The 17,366-nt window shown below is 34.6% G+C and overlaps 1 protein-coding gene across 3 annotated transcripts in view; it reads left to right on the top strand.

The window, feature by feature from the left end:
• Nucleotides 1–17,366, top strand: part of WDR7 (WD repeat domain 7) — a 345,325-nt gene that overhangs the window by 107,221 nt on the left and 220,738 nt on the right. For 2 of the 3 annotated variants that reach the window (XM_032422577.1, XM_032422578.1), the window contains exons 17-19: nt 8,180–8,278; nt 10,762–10,880; nt 12,562–12,685. In XM_032422577.1, coding sequence (XP_032278468.1) covers nt 8,180–8,278; nt 10,762–10,880; nt 12,562–12,685 — 342 coding nt within the window. The remainder of the gene's footprint in view (nt 1–8,179; nt 8,279–10,761; nt 10,881–12,561; nt 12,686–17,366) is intronic. The other variant, XM_032422579.1, reaches the window with a different exon arrangement.

Genomic DNA, 17,366 nt, shown 5'->3' with positions numbered 1-17,366 from the left:
CATGATTTTTCTCTTTTTCTCTTGAGTAGTCTGGCAATGATTGTGGGTTTGATTATTCCTCCTTGTATTTCTATTAGTTTTTGCTTCATGTGTTATAAAACTCTCTTACTAGGTACATAAACCTTTATTACTGATTGTTTCTACTTTTTTCATTATGAAATGACCTCTTTATCCTTGATAATATCTTTTGCTTTGAAAATCTACTTTGTTTATAATAATATAGCCAGTTCAGCATATTTGGTTACTGTTATTAGCATGGTATGTATTTTCCTGTCCTTCTACTTTTCACCCATTTTGGGTCTTTACATTTAAACTGTGTTTCTTTTTTTTTATTATTATTATGTTATGTTAATCACCATACATTACATCATTAGTTTTTGATGTGTTCCATGATTCATTGTTTGCGTATAACACCCAGTGCTCCATTCAATACGTGCCCTCTTTAATACCCATCACCAGGCTAACCCATCCCCCCACCCCCCTCCCCTCTAGAACCCTCAGTTTGTTTCTCAGAGTCCATAGTCTCTCATAGTGAAGCAGGGCTCCACCCCAGGACCCGAAGATCACAACCTGAGCTGAAATCAAGAGTCAGATGCTCAACTGACTGAGCCACCCAAGTGCCCCCTCATTTGCTTTTGTTTTTTAAGATTTATTTATTTATTTGACAGAGAGAGCAAGAGCAGGAACACAAGCAGTGGGGAGTGGGAGAGGGATAAGCAGGCTTCCCACGGATCAGGGAGCCTGAACATTTGCTTTTTTTAACAAGAAATCTGATGTCATCTGTATTTTCCTGTATAACATTTAAAAAATTTTTTTACTTTATTACTCTTGCTGTTTTAAAGATTTTTCTCTTTGTTACTGGTTTTGAGCCATTTGCTTATGAAGTACCTTGGTGTAGTTTTCTTTATGTTTCTTGCGGTTGAGGCTTATTGAGCTTATTTTTATAGTTTTCATTAATTTAAAACATTTTCCAACTATTATTTCTCCAAATATTCTTTCTATTCTCTCCTCTCTTCTCTCTTTAGTGGACTGAAAATTATATGTACATTAGGCCACTTGAAATTGTTTCATAGATCACTGATGCTTTATTTTTGGATTTTTTTTCCTCTCTGTGTTTTCATTAGGTAGTTTCTTTTGCAGTGTCTTCAAGTTCATTCATCTTTTCTTGGCAATATCCAACCTGGTATTAAGCCCAACCAGTGTATTTTTCATCTCAGACATTTTCATCTCAGACATATGATTTGCATGTCCACAATTTTGATTTGTTATCTTTTTTATATACTCATTGTCTCTATATAACTTTTTTCAATATATTAGTTATAATAACTGTTTTAATACCCTTATTTGATAATTTTGACATCTCTGTCAGTTTGGGTTGATTTTTAATTGATTTTTCCCCCTTAGTATGGACTGTGCTTTTCTGCTTCCTTGCATGCCTGGTAATCATTGTTAAATGGCAGATATTTTAATTTTACCTGGTGGGGTACTGAAGATTTTTATATTGTTATAAATCTTTTTTTTTTTTTTTTTCTTTTGTAAGCTATATTCTGGATGCAGTTAAGTTGCTTGGAAACAGTTTGATCCTTTTCTGTTCCTGCTTTTGATTTGTTAGGTGGGTTTGGAGTTATGCTGTGTCTAAAGCTAATTCCCATTATTGAGGCAAAAGCTTCCTGAGTACTCTGTCCAGTACCCTCATGCATTATTAATTTTCCAGTCTGGATGGTGGGAGCACCATGGCCTTTGGCCTTACAGTTTCTTCACACACAAGAACTGATCAGTGCTCTGAATATTTGAGGGGGACGTCTGAAGAACCTGATCTTTGAAGTTCTCTTCTCTCTGTCCTATGGATTCTAGCTGCTCTGGCTTCCTGAGACTCTCAGCTCTGTCTCTTCAACTCAGGGAATCTGTGGGGCTCTTCCTCAATCCCCATTCCTGTATCTTGGTCTAGAAACTCCTACAAGGCAATAAGCTGGGGCAATCATAGTGCTGTTTATCTCCCAACTCCTGACTCTCCGTTCATCGTCACTTGATGTCCAGTGTCTTGAAACCATTGTTTTATGTATTTGGGGGGGGGGTTCGTTTTAGATGTGATTATAAATCTGTTTCATGTTATTACATCTTGGCCAGAAGTGGCAGTTCCTCTCCCTTTACTCCTAAAATGTTCTAAATATACTATTACTTCATAAAGTAAAAATTATGTTGTATAGAGTTTCAATATTTTTAGAGCCATTACTTCAGAGAGAAATGGAAATAGGCTTACAGAGGTAAGAGACTTTTTAAAAATATGGTTAGTTATAGTGGTATGATTAGGATACAACAGCACCTTTTAACTCTGTGCTTCTTCTGTAATAACATAGATTTATGTCGTAAATCCACTGAAAATATCTTCCAGCTTATACAGTACAAATCAGTGGCAGGGCATACTCTCCTCCATTTAGTTAGTTCAGAGCTTCATTTAAGATCAGTTCCTGTTAGAGATGATATTTGTTCTCATCATTACCATCTTCGTTATCATTCTTTGTAGTAAATGTTTCTTCTTGGATTACATTTTTCTCCCTCTGTAATCCTAGCAGATACAAGCCATCCGTTTAATTTGTGACATTGTTGTGATGCATTGTGTACTCCACCACTGTTATGGTATTGAATTTACTCACCTGGTCAGGTCTGAGGACGTTACAGTTCGAATGCTTTAACGTTGCTCCTTTCATAAAGCATCACGTTTTGTGAGCAGTTGGGCGGGGCGGGGGGGGGGGGTACCGAGAATTGAGTCTTTTTCCAAAGCATTTATTTAAGGCAGTAGAGTTAGGAATTTCGATTTGAAACAGCACAGATGCTTATCTTTTAAAGTAAATAAAGGTTAGCAATCTGTAGTGAGAGTTACGTGGTAAGATACTTCAGGATGGCATCATGAAACCCACTTCCTATTTGAACAATGAAAATATGGAGTAATTATCTCTTTAACAAATATTTATTAAGCCGTTTTTTTCTCCAGACAGCTCTATTTGGGTCATTAGGAAGATTAGTCTGATGTATACTCTCTTGAGTAGTTTATATATATCTAGTAGATAACTCATGAACATAAACAACTAGTTTAGGGTAAGAAGTGGTAAGAGAACGGACAAAAGCTCTGAGTTCTCTGACTATAGTTGAGCAGTTAGGGTATTATCTTTTTGTCTTTCTGCTCTGCTTCTCTTAGCTCGGTTTTCTTTTAACATTTTCCTTTTTCCTTATGTTTTCTTTTCCTGACTCCCACTACAGTGCATATTGACTCACAATCCATTTTTCAAGCTGGATTGCAAACATGAATATGCTCCTTTTCGATAAACTGTCACTTATATGTTGGCTAATACTTGTTCAGCTGCAAAATAATCTATATGGAGTAAAGACTTTAGCTGGGGATTGGACCTTTCATAGACATTTGGGTCTAAGAATAAAGATGATATAGATAGTTCAGCTAACATAATTTCTCATAAATATTATCAGGGTATTTCATTGGAAAATAATTTCTTCACAAGAGCTTTATTTTGTCTAGCAGTGAGCTTGTTAATTCAGTCTTTGCCAATCATTAACATTTACTGACAGTCATACTTTTTGATAGAGACAGTTTTTATTTATTAGATACTCGATTGTGTACTTTATAAAACATCTCACTTGAGAAAGGGATCAGAAATGTCAAACTAAATTTTTGTTCATAGTTATACAGCCCTAAATCTGCCCATAGCTGTAGGCTTATCTACATTCTGACGTACTGTACTTCTCTTGATCAGTTCAATAATGTTATGGCATAAGTCTTGGTCTGTGTCTCTAGTGCCTATCTTGATTGTGACCTATTTCTATGTTAGTAGTTGCATCTTTACTCAGTGGTAGTTGTGGAAGCCAGTCTAAGCAATTTAAATATATAAGATTATGTTACAGTATCTGCTATTTTATTTTTCAGAAATCGATTTAATTTAGGTTGTCTAAATTTAGAAGTAGGTGGTAGTCATTGTTAAATTATTTCAGGAATCATTTATATAAATTAATCAATAGTTTTTCACCATCCTTTTCCAGGGTCTATAGCAAGAAATATGGAGTACATATATCAGGTCAATGTATGGACCTCAGGACTCCTTAAAATTTTGTGTTTGAACTTACATGCCTTTTATTTTAAAAATTGGCTTAATGACTTTGGTCTTTGGAAGCTCAAAGGGCAGACATTTGTTCTGTTTGTTCTTTTTTATTCACTGATTTCACACAAGTTCTTGGGACAGTAGCTGAAACATAGAAGGCACTCAGTAAATATTTGGATGAATGAATCTATAGATACCTTCTCTTTATGCTTCTAGTGTCAGTGTGTCAGTAACTAGGTGCTAAGTCTTTAACGCTGACAAAACAAATCTCTGCCTTCAAGGAACTTATGTCTGGTGGAGGAGATCCAGAGGAGAGTGCAGTTGATGATAATATTTTAATTAGTTATTTGCTTTTCCTGCCAGACTCTCAGTAACTGAGAGCAGCATCTTTGTCTAATCTTTATGACTTTTTATATGCTTAGCCCAACATCTGGCACATAGTAGGTGCTTATTGTTAATTAAATGAAATAGAAAATTTGAATAGCCTCCATATGTCTAATTCAAGTTAGTGTTCATGTTATCACTTTATCTTTCACTGTAATAAACTCTCCCTCCATGGTGCTTGGTCTTAGCTCGCTTATTTATTTTAGATGTTAGTAATGAAGGATACTTTTTACAGAAGCGGGATTTTTAAAATTTTTTTAATTTTTATTTTTTGGACTCTGGCTGGAGTTATAGGCCAAGGTAAAATTATCATTACATCTCAACTTATTCCAATTCTGATGAAATCCAGTGGTGATCTGGAGGTTAAGTAGAGTTACTGTATTTTTCAAACATTATTAGCACTTTTGTATTTTGCCTTGATGTATGTCTGTCAGAACACTATCTTGAGCTGTTAATTCTTTCTGCTTTATGGTAGGTTCTTATCCTTTCTATTTTCTGGAACCTTGTACTTCCCTATTGCCCTTAGACTTTTTGTGCTCTTCCTTCATAGCATTTTAAGGATATCCTTTTTCCTTAGAATGTTTGATTAATGATTTATTCTAATGCTACATGTTGACTTAAAAGATGATGAGAATGCTCAGCTCCCTAAGACATGAAAGTGTAGACATAAAGGAAATTTATAAAAAGACGGATGTTGCTCTGAGATCTCTACATTGAATGGCAGACCTAGTGTGGAATGCCTCCTTCTCTATCCTCCCCTCTCGAAGCTTTGTGATTATCCTGTAACACTTTAGATAAAGTGATTCATTATTAAATAATTTTATTTATTTATTAGTGTTAAGCTTTGGAAAAACTTCTTTATGGATTGCATTTGGTTTTACAGAAAACTTTCTAGATTTTCTTTATTAAAAAATGTATTGAAAGGGCTATTTGTGTTTATGTACCAGGAGGCTAATGAGGTTTAGAACAATAACTTGCTACCTAAAGTATGTTCACTTTCTGTCCTTTATATATTTATCAAGTCACAATGACAGTAGGGAACAATGGAGTTCAGAGTCAGAGTTCAAATGAAGACTGGAATAGACCTATTCAAAAACTGAAAACCAAGGATGTTGTAATATTGAGTGCTATGTAGATGCTATTTAACGGGAGGCCAGAGCATATGTGTGGGTGTGTGTGTTGTCACACAGTTCGTTTATCTTTGCCTGTCTTTCCATGTGATAGTAAGTAGTTGAAGAGGCTCTTAGCTGCAAAATTTAAGAACTTTCCTAGGTGGAATAATAGAACTTGTGCCACCTTTGTCATCACTTGAAGCTATGCTGAGACTTTTGCCCTTAGGTTTTACTAATCCTTAATAAGAGAAGCCAATTGATAATTGACATCACTTTTTTGTTTTAAGAAACCAAATGCTTGCTTATGCTCTATGCTGTAAATTGTCAATATTCAGTGCTACATATGACTTCTTTCAGATTTATTATTGTCATTAAACCTTGAGCTTTTTGTTTTGGGGGTGGTACTTTTTAAAATTTCTTTTGCTGATTTTTCTACCTGTGGACAGTTTTAAAAGCTCAAGCAGAGTTAATTTGAATATTCTCAATTAATTATAAAAAGTAGTTGTAGATTCTGCAGTCTCAGCTGTGAGGTAGTCTGAATGAAGTATTTTTTGGTGGTGATGCCAAGATTTTTAAAGCACAGTAAATCTGATTCCTTGATCTCTCTTATAGTATTCTTGATTTTTTTTGTGTGCTCACAGAATTTATTAAAGGAAAATGTAAATGGCGTTTTCTTTATATACTGTCATTTAAACAGAACTCCAAAAAAGAGTCTGTTATTTCTCTCATTAAAATAAACTTACATATATTAAACATTATTCTGTTAAGACCTATTATGCTTATTCCAGCACTTTTCTCAGTAGCATTTCTAGTTTCCTTTATGTTTGTGACTTACAGAGGTGGAGTTTAATCCCACTACTTACTTGACCTGGCTAGGGTAATGATCACTCAGTCCTGAACTTTTACTCATTTGTATTTAATTTCCTCACCTCTCACTCTACTGTCCTCTCACTTAAGAGTAAAATCAGATAGCACAGCCTTTTCAGGGATGATAACAATGATTTCTCCTTTTTTTTTTTTTTTAAAGTGAAATTATAGAAGTGTCCCAGTTGTTGGAAACCACTAGAGGAACTTTGTGAACAATTTTGGTGGCATGAAAGCTAAAATCTGAAAATTTACTCTCTGCCATCCAGGCTCGCCAACTTCTTGCATGAGGAAGTAAATATTTGATAGGCCATAATAACTGAATTTGTAATTAAAAAATTTTTAAATGAAAAATTTATTCAATGGAACATAAAAATATTTGAGATTTCTTTGCAAGATTACAGTAGAATTCTTATATCTTAGGAAATGTGCAGTTAAGAAAAGCTCTGTTTTGTTCATAAACATAACATTATAAAATTATTATAATTTCATAAGGAATAAAAAACAGGTCTGTGATAATAAAAGCAATTATAATTTCTCAGATGAGACTTTTATGGTTACAAGATGTGCTTCTTATGGTGTATGGAATTGGATTTTCTGTTTTTATTACTGTTCATGTACTTTTAGTTCTACTGGTTACTACCTCACACGTGCCTGATTGACATTATGATGCATTCGTGTGGAAATTATGAAAAGTTGTTTTCATGCAGCTGTCCTGTAGTTACAAAGGAACTTCACTGCATGAAAAACAAACATATCATTCAATGGACAATGCTTAATCTGTTCAGGAGCCCAAACCTATTGCTGTTCAATGACAGAAGAAAGGAGAGGGATTAATTTGAAGATGCTTGTGCATGACATATGGTAATTTCTCCATAGGAAGGAAGTGTCACATGGTGACCTCTAAATCTTAACATTGACCTCCCGTTGTAGAATGTGTATGCCATACGGTCTTTTTGCCTTTTCATATGATAATTTAAGCTGAAACATTTTCCTGGTAACATAACTTTTTTGGGGGTGGGGTGGGGTTGTTGCATGTATTTTATGAGGATTAGAACATTCACAATAATTACTTTTATAATATAAAATACAGGTATCATAAAAATATTTTTTAAATTAAAAATGAAGCTATGTTGGGGTTCTTCTCACAAAAGTTGTTTGGTATATGTATTCTTTATAAGTTGGCAGATTTTAAATTGTATTTTTATAAAATAAGTGTGGAAAATTGAAGTGATCTCAGTGGATCTTGGTTTGAGATAATAAATTTACACATAAGGTTAGGAAATAAATTATTAGAAAAATGTAATTGGCAATATGAAGATCAACTTAAACTTTTCAGTATGTGATACATTTTAAATATTGAATTACATTTTTGCTAATTCTTAATATGTCTGTCATTTTTTCCTTGTAGCCTTACTTGTTTTAGAACTGTTTTTGTATTAATTAGTACATCGATAAATTAGAGTATTCAGTAGATTTTGGTTTTAAGAGGAATTTGAACTACACTGTGATTGCTATTCAATAAAATATATCATTTCCCTGCCGTAATCCTCAACGATCATGCCCTCCTGATGAAAACATCATTTTTCAGTTCTCCATTTACTATATTTTGCCAACTTTGTTTTTCATTCTTCACTAATACTGAGCTTTTTTTCAGAAGCCGCTGTACCTCAATTCTCTCCTCTTTATTTCTTCTGTTTTCTCTGCAAGTTCCTGCTCCTGTCATTTCCGCTCGGTCTGATGCTGACCACTCTGGCTCTGACCCTGCTTCTACTCCTGCTTTACATACCTGTTTCTTAGTAAATGAAGGTATTCTCTCTCAACTTTCTAACAACTCCCTTTCAGTCTGTGCTTTATTCTGATATGACATGTTCTTTTTATCCAGTTTATACATTTATCTGCTTTGTTATATATGAGATCCTAAATTTTCCGTGTTTTACCTTTGTTTGCTAATGTCAATGATAAGGGCCAGTTATGAAAATGTAATGCTACTCCTGGCTGGTGTAAACTGTGTTTCTTGTAATCTAGAATGCCATTAAAGAAGCGCAAAGATGCTAATCTTTGATGTGAAGTAGGTATTAAAAGGTGGATTGGTTTTCATAATGATGTTTGCCATGTGATCTCTGGTGTTAGAACTAATGAATCTATTTTGCATGTATCATTACTCTGAGGTTAGAGGGAGATGTGAGGGGTCTGTTTACATTATCGTTTGAGAAGTCTTCAGAATGTTGATTAGCACCAATGATTATAAACTGAGAGGAATTCACCTGTTTATCCTCCTTACTATTTCTGTTTCTGGATGAGGCAAAAATCCATAATTTCAATTTTTAAGATGTAGTTAGGCTATCATATTATCCCTATGGAGTTACACTAGTTGAAAGTATTTTTGGAACTCTGAAAATGTGAATGGAATCCACAAACCTTTTTTCCCCAAGAGCCATTATAGGATTATTTATACTGCCTGGAAGCCTAACGGAACTTGTGAGCTCTGAGTTATATTCACGGTCTTCATTGTGGGCTCTGTCTTCACCAGTATGTATAATATAAAAAGGAGGAAATTTACAAAATCTCAAATGTAATCCAGATTGATTCTGACTCTTCACTAAAAAGCATTATTACCAGTCCATTCAAATGGAAAGAATGGTACAGTATCTGTAAAGTACAGAGCCCATGTTCAAAGTACCACTCATTTGGAAAGAAAACATGGGAGCACAAAAGTATAACTCATTTTTTGTTTGGCTTCCCTGTCATAGACATGTACTAAGGTTAGTATGCTAAGACTGGATTTTAGCAAAAATAATTACGGTTGAATTTGTTAAGCTATTGTGAAAGATAGTAATTTGTTATTTCAAAAAAAAAGCTCTTGACTTCGGACCTGGTGAGAATCACTATCTTATTAAAATTCAGCTCATAAATACACTTCATACTTTTATGAGACATTGAAGCACTTCAAGAAATTGTTAGGTTGTAATTTATATTTACATATATATTTGTGTGTGTATAAGTATGTACATATATATCCTCTATATATGTATATATATCCTCTATTGAAAATAAATTGGAATCTAAAATGTGTGTGCTCATCACCTTAATTATTTAATTATATATTCTCAGTTAATGAGAATTTCCTTACGAAAGGATGAATCTTTAGATAGGTGGCTTATCTGTTACTCACTTATTCTCTCTCTCTTTTTTTTAAGTAATCCCAGTAATTATTTTGAATTTTATGATAGGGTTCTTGTTGTTTTAGAAAACTGCAGTTTAGAGTATTTCAAAACATTGATTTGTTAAAATTCTGTGATCACAGACAATTCACCTTGTATATGGTAGTAGATAGTTGTTTTTTTGCATTAATTCTTGATTATTTGTCTTTAAATGTTATCCTCAGAGGGTAATGGTAATTATTGTGGGTTAATAGTGGCTTCATACATGATTTGGGAAGACTGAGGCATTTATTGTGTATATATTTTTCAGACACCTTTAAAACAGGGTTGAAATGCTTACTTGAGAATGTCTGGATATTGTTACTTTTAGATATTGCAGTGGCTTGCAGTGTTTGTTTTCTTCATACAATCAAGTTCCATATTACGGACTAGAATTTTGGAAAAAATAACTTTTATTCCCATAGATTAAAGTTAATGATACTTAAGATGTTGTCAGTTTTGGATTATCTGGTTTTTATTTTATGAAATGTCTGAATTCATTTTTCCTCTCAAAATTGATGTTATATTACTTACTCAGTTATGATTGTGATTAAATATCTGATTCATTTTGTAAGATAAGAGATCAATAAGTATTAATTAAAGGCCCTGTGACAGACAAGGGAAGAAATCTCTCTTGACCGACAAAGATGGTCATACACAGATGGCCAGGCCTTCAGAGACATGAACTTATCTTGGATATCTGTGTGAATGCCCTTTTAACTGAAAGTGGTATCAAGTCTGCAACTCCAGTACATGTTTATTTCTATGTTTTCTCAATCCTGAATATGTTTTCTTTTAGAGGGGCTGTTTAGAAATATGTTTTCCTTGTAGAATTTATATATACTTTATGTGGAAGTTTATTTTTATTTAAGACTTTGAGAATTCTCATAAGTATCAACTACATGATTTAGAGATAAACTACATTTGATATAATTATTTGTATAAAATATCTAGTATAAATTGAAATCATTTATTACATAATTTAGCACATTTGCCCTTTTTAATTTTTGGTGTAATATTTAAAGAAACCTCTTTGAATTAGGAAATGCCAAAGTGCTAAAGTATTTGTAATGTGTTACATTTGAACAGGATGGAGTCAGTTGGCGGCTATGCATTGTGTGATGCTACCAGACCTGCTGGGACTGGATAAATTCAGGCCTCCGCTCCTAGAGATGCTGGCTCGGAGATGGCAAGACCGATGCTTGGAGGTAACAGTGATGTGCTATGGATAGAAAACAAAAGCATGAAAGCAGTAGACAAGTGTAAATTTGAAATGAAATGGTTAATATTTATCTAATTTCTTTTCACCTGTTTATTATGTGCTAGAAAATATGGATTCATGACTTTTTTTCAGTTTATATACTGAACAGTAATGTTCCAGCTTGCGTGTTTACTTTTTAATCCAGTGAATATTTGACCAAAAGTTTCATATACTTTATGGAACTGTTTCTTTGAGTGTTGGTTTCTATAGAGAGTATTCTGTATAGCTTAACATATATGCATGCTCACATACATACACCCACCTCCCCCCAAAATCACACACTGAGGTATAATCACATCAGTCAAATTCTAAGTGAATAGCCCTTGTCCAATGGAAGATACTGTGTTATAATAAAAGAAAGTCTTTGGAATTCGAAGAGACCCGGGTTTAAATTATTAACTTTGTGACCCTGGGCAATTTACTTAACCTGTTTGAAGCTCATTTGTAAAGTGGGGATAATACTATATTCCTCATGGGATTGCTGTCAGGATCAAATCAGATAATGCAAGTAAAACAGTACAGAGCCTGACACAGGGTAGGAGCTCAATAAATGGTAGCTATTATTTTGTGTTAATGGACTTATGCTGTATTAGACGTCGCATGGAATATAATATCACCAGGGACTTGGAAATGTTTCATAGATAGAGATTTCCTTTATTATGGCATTTGACCTATCTAGCTATAGCAGTTGGTATCATTTAAGATTTTAAATTTATCAAATATAAATATTTCCCCCATCTGGTTTCCCTTACCTCAATTCTAAGTGGAATCGTAGCATACTAAAATTTTCATGGTTTTGCATTGAGTAGTATTTGAATTCACTTCAAAAGTTATAATTAAAAACAATTTTTATTCAAACTCTTATCAGACATTGCTGAGTTACCTTTTCAGTGATAAAGAGTTAATAAATTGATACACCACTTGACAATTGAATAGCTTCTTTAACCCCATGCTTGTGGTAATTTGCCAAAATAAAACTCAACTAAAACTGCAAAATAAATGTGTGCTGCATTGAAGGACAAACTGAAATGATGTAACTTTGAAAACTAGTTTCCTTCTATAGAATTAATGCCATTACACAGGAATATATTTTGCCATTTGTTGAAGAAAATTGTTTAAACGTGTCTTAGGTATACAGGAATTGTGCGGATTTACACATATATTTGTGCAAACAATACCTACTTAGTATATAAATATAAAGAAATTCACTAGATAAGGTTAAATTTCTTCAAGCTAAAAGAGAAGACAAGTTTAACAGTTCTAATAGTGACTTTTAACACTAACAATTATATGGAAATTTTAAAGTGAAAATTAAAGCGCAAGAATGTTACATTCTTAAAAAGCTTTGGAGAATGAAGTTTTAAACCCAGCGTTGCATAAATGTACAAATATAATTCTATTAGTGTTAAAATATTTTTCAGTGAGATCATTCATTAAATTGTCTTTGATTTTGCTCACATCCAATTTATTCAGTACTTAATTCATTATTTGGTTTGTGGTTTTTCTCTTGTAAATAAATGTGGCTTGTATATTTCCTAGCTTTATTTCATGATGAACTTTCTAGTTTTTAAACACCTCACCAACTGACCTGCTTCCTGTTTTTTCATTTGGCTCCATTTCCTTCTCAGGTCCGAGAAGCCGCCCAGGCCCTGCTTCTAGCTGAACTGCGAAGAATTGAGCAGGCGGGGCGGAAGGAAGCCATCGATGCCTGGGCCCCTTATTTACCTCAGTACATGGACCATGTCATATCACGTAAGAGTTCTCTATAAAACTTTTCATGTTTACATACAGAAGTTCTAAAACTCACAGATATGCTTGTTACTGCCTCTCAACAAAAGTGAGTCATTTAAAGTGAAAATAAGGGATCCTCGAATTCTACACATTCATTTTCCGAATCCCTATGGGAGTTTGGAGTTTGGTTTAAAAGAATATATCTAAATACTCTCTGATGGACTGACCTCTTATAAAATTAATCCCCAATCAAAACTCCTACTCTGTTTAACAGTAGCATCTGTCTCTATTGCAGGATTATGTTTGCGGATGCCAACTTATAGATAGCGATCTGATGATGTGCAAGTGCAGATCCTTTCCAAGTTGGAATTATGAATCCTTAAGAAGTAAAGATCGGGTAGAGTTAGACCAGTGTACTAATGGAAAAGAAAATTAGCAAGGATTTTGACGGACACATCTTTCAAAAGAATAATTTGAATGGGTTGGGACAGGCCTTGGGAAAAATTGTTGAAGAGCTTGAATATTTTTTGCAGAATCAAACCTTTGTGATTCTGCTGTTAGATCAAGTGGTCATTGAAGAAAAGTTGTATTATGCTCTCGTAGTTTTTTTCTTTTTAGAAAAGTATACTTCATCCCCAATTCATCATTTGATTGATTATTCTTCTAAAGAAGAATTCAGAGTTAAAGTTTTAAACTCTTACATTGAGTATAAGATAAAACCAGTTTTACTTTTTAAGTTAAATTCTCAATGAAACTTACAACTTTTTACTCTGAAAATTTGGCCTAGGTTTTAGGTGAATTCATCTTGAATGTTTTTTGTCAATACCAAATTCTTAGTAATAAGATACTCACTATACATGTCAAGACAGACAATACATGATTGTATAAGAAGGATATGAAAACAAGATTCAAAAAGGACTATAGGGGCGTCTGGGTGGCTCAGTTGTTGGGCATCTGCCTTCGGCTCAGGTCATGATCCCAGGGTCCTGGGATCGAGCCTCGCATCAGGCTCCCTGCTCAGCGGGGAGTCTGCTTCTCTCTCTCCCACTCCCCCTGCTTGTGTTCCATCTCTCACTGTGTCTCTCTCTGTCAAATAAATAAAATATTTTTTAAAAAAAAAGACTATAATTGTTATACCTGGTGTAAGTCTACCAGATGTTTGTCAGTGGTGACTTTAGTGGTTGTTTTTAGGTATGTGACCTTGGATATTTAACCTTTCTCAGCCTCACTTTTGTCACAGATGAAATGAAGAGGATAGTGAGACTATAGGGTTATTCTGAGTTTGGAATGAGGTAATCTTTGGTAAGCACATGGAACAATGCCTAGGCTGTGGTAAGCACTTTATATTAAATACATTCATAATCTATAAAAATGCAAATATGTGTTTTACATATAACCATATTAACTCTAATTAAAATTCTTTAATCTGTTTAGGTAACAGAATTTACTGAGATAATATTGATTTTCATTTGCTTACTGGGAATTTTTCCATTTTAATAAAAGGAAATTGAAAAACCAGAGTCTTTAAACATATGGACTCTGAAAGGTATTAGGCTTAAAGTTCTTACTTAAATATGCATAGGTTTTAATATCTTCTACAATGTAAAAAAATGTTTGAAAGAATAAGACTAGGATGAAAAAAGCTTTGCTTTTGAGCATTTGAAGAACCCTGAACAGTCCTATTTGTTCAGTCACTTGTGACTATTAGCTTCATAATATTCTACAAAACAGAATTAGCTCATCAGCTTATCATAAACCTTATTGAATAAAAGATGCCCCAATTTAAAGACAAACTACGAGATGACATTGTGTGAAAGCAGGATTAGCTCAAATATCTACTCATTCCTCTGCCCCCAACACCATTTTAAGATCTAAGGATGCTGGAGGAAGCAAGATACTCCAATTAAAGGACAAACCTAAGTTGAAGGCGAAACAATAGCAAATCATTAGAGATCCTTTTGAAAGGACAATGCTGCTATGAAAGTATGAGAAACTGTTTCAGGACACCTTTATTTGGAATGGACTACATTGGGAGAGTGGACTGAAGTAGAATACGTAGCTGAGAAGCTACTACAGAGGGGATATGGGACCCAGAACTAAATGTAGATAGAGTGGAATAAAGGTATTTCTAAGGCTTGATGACAGATTACGTATCAAGGTCTAAGGAAAACATCAAAGATGCGTACAGTGTTGTATTCTTGACAGTTTGGGAAGAAAGGTATCATTAGCAATGGTGGTGGATGCCATTTTATTTTATTTTTTCCTGGAAAGAAGGGAATGAGTTAGCTACAAGATAAAGGTGTAATATGGTCTCAGATTACTCCCCGAAGCAATGATGAAAATGTATATGTTGCTAGGTGAGAGGTCTATTAGAGGGTCCAGAGAGGATACAGTGTAAGTAAAATAATGACAATACGTACCATTAATTGAACACTCTCTGTTAGGCTTTTGCTAAGTGCCTGGTCTGTGTTATTTCATTAAGCCACTGCAATAAGCGTGTAAAGTAGGCACTCGTGTCACTACCATCCCCCACTTTTTTCCCCCCAGATGAGTGAGTTGAGGCCGAGACAGATTAAGGAACTTTCTTAAGGTCCCTCAGTTACTAAGTGACTGTCAAGACTACAAAACTGATTTTCTTAATCACCAGTTATTCTTTCTTGCTTCCTCCAGCATCCTTAGATCTTAAAATGGTGTTCAGGGTAGAGGAATGAGTAGATATTTGAGCTAATCCTGCTTTCACACAATGTCATTTCTAGCCATATTAACAACAACAATAAATTGGAGCAGAAACGTGTAGCTGTAAGAAAATTACTCTTAATTGTAAGAAAATGGTTCTCGTCATTGTTTAAATAAGCATCAACTAGGGGTGCCTGGATGGCTCAGTCGTTAAGCGTCTGCCTTCGGCTCAGGTCGTGATCCCAGGGTCCTGGGATCGAGCCCCGCATCGGGCTCCCTGCTTGGCGGGAAGCCCGCTTCTCCCTCTCCCGCTCCCCCTGCTTGTGTTCCCTCTCTCGCTGTCTCTTGGTCAAATAAATAAATAAAATCTTAAAAATAAATAAATAAACAAGCATAAACTAGATTGTTCTTAGGTCAGATTTAAACCTTTCTATTTATGTAAATTGAAGTCCTTTTAGTTAGTTATAGTATCCTGGAGTTCCTTATAAATTAACTGAATACTGGCTTACTTAAAATTTTAATCTCATCACTTCCTGTTACTGTATTTTTAGTGAAAGAATAAACATGCAGTCTACATATAACTAAAATAGCTTACACTAACAACTCTTTCTATAATATAGTAATCTGTTCTGGAACTTTAACATTGTCTGAGTGTAAAATTAGTTTGCTTTACTGGGAGCTTTCTATTTTAATAAAAGAAGGTCAAGCTGAAGGAGTAAGGATTCTGAATGTGTGAAAGGAGAAGAAAGCATACAACAAATGAGAAATGACCACATAGGGCTGTTGAACAGATTTGCTGTCCAAAGGGATCAAAAGGTTATGGAGCCAGCTGGTGGACAGGCCACACCTGCCATAACGTGCTTGTAGTGCAGTCGCCTCCACCGTGATCATTAATGTTTGAGAAGATGATTATCGTAGCAAGGTAACAGCATAAAACATTCTTTTAGGAACTTAAAACCTATTTTTAGCCTAGGAATCTTCTTATTAAAGTAGGTAAAATATTAAGCACCATGGTAAATACACCATTCATCAGATATTTTCTTATAATTTAATCAGGCTAAGCATTTTAAAATGTGCAGTAATTACCTAAGCAGTATTGGCAGCTCCTAAGTTATGACTGAGCTTGGTCTAAGAGTCCCTTTGTTAGATGTTTGTCTGAGACTCAGAAAATGCTTTTGCTTGAAGAGCAGAATGTCCTACTAGGCTGATGGGCTGTGATAGCCCTTCATCCTACAGCTCTGGATCCTGAAGTTTAAAGTAGGAAGTACCTTTCTCTGGCTTCACAGCCAGTAAGTAATTGAGCTGGGACTAAGATGACAAGTCAGCTGGTCATAGTGACTGGGGTCTTCTGGAATTTTATTTAGGTACATTATGTAATAAAAGCCTTTTGTAGGTTTGTCTGAGAACCTAAGGAAAGCAATGGGCCAGAAGCCAGTTGTTTTTTTAGGACTGCGGAGAGAAGTAAAGGAGAAACGTCCTGAACAGCATCCAGCACAGAGGATTATACACGTGGTGAACGTTGGCTGACCGTCCCCTTTCCTTTGCTGTGCTGGTTTCTGTCGTTTTGTTCTCCTTATTGTCACTGCCTCAGAATTCACTTGAATTTATATTGCTCAGAGATTCTGGCAGTAGACCAGAAATCACTGGGGAGGAAAAAGGAGCAATGGTCTGCCTTAACTGAAAAGCCAGTTCACAAATTTTCATAAAAACCCAAGTCCTCGTTGGGTGATATGAGAATTTTGCTTCAGGTAATGGAGTTCTGTCCCAGAACGTGTTAGGAAACATTTTATCCCTTATAAATGCAGGCTGTATGTAAACTTTTGATGCCTAATTTCTGATAGAAAATTTGAGGATAAGTGCATTATGATTCTTACTCTAATGGTTACAGGACCGGAATTCTAAATATTGCATGCATTCTTGTGATAGTGACTTATATAAATATTGTAAATGTTTTCTGAGTTATCACTCTTTCTCATGTATTTATAATCACTTTTATGTTACAAAATACTTTTTAGAAGTTCTGTTG

The sequence above is a fragment of the Phoca vitulina genome, unplaced genomic scaffold (genome assembly GCF_004348235.1).
Source record: "Phoca vitulina isolate PV1807 unplaced genomic scaffold, GSC_HSeal_1.0 scaffold27, whole genome shotgun sequence".
Taxonomy (NCBI): domain Eukaryota; kingdom Metazoa; phylum Chordata; class Mammalia; order Carnivora; family Phocidae; genus Phoca; species Phoca vitulina.
This window is presented reverse-complemented; position numbering and strand designations above follow the sequence as displayed.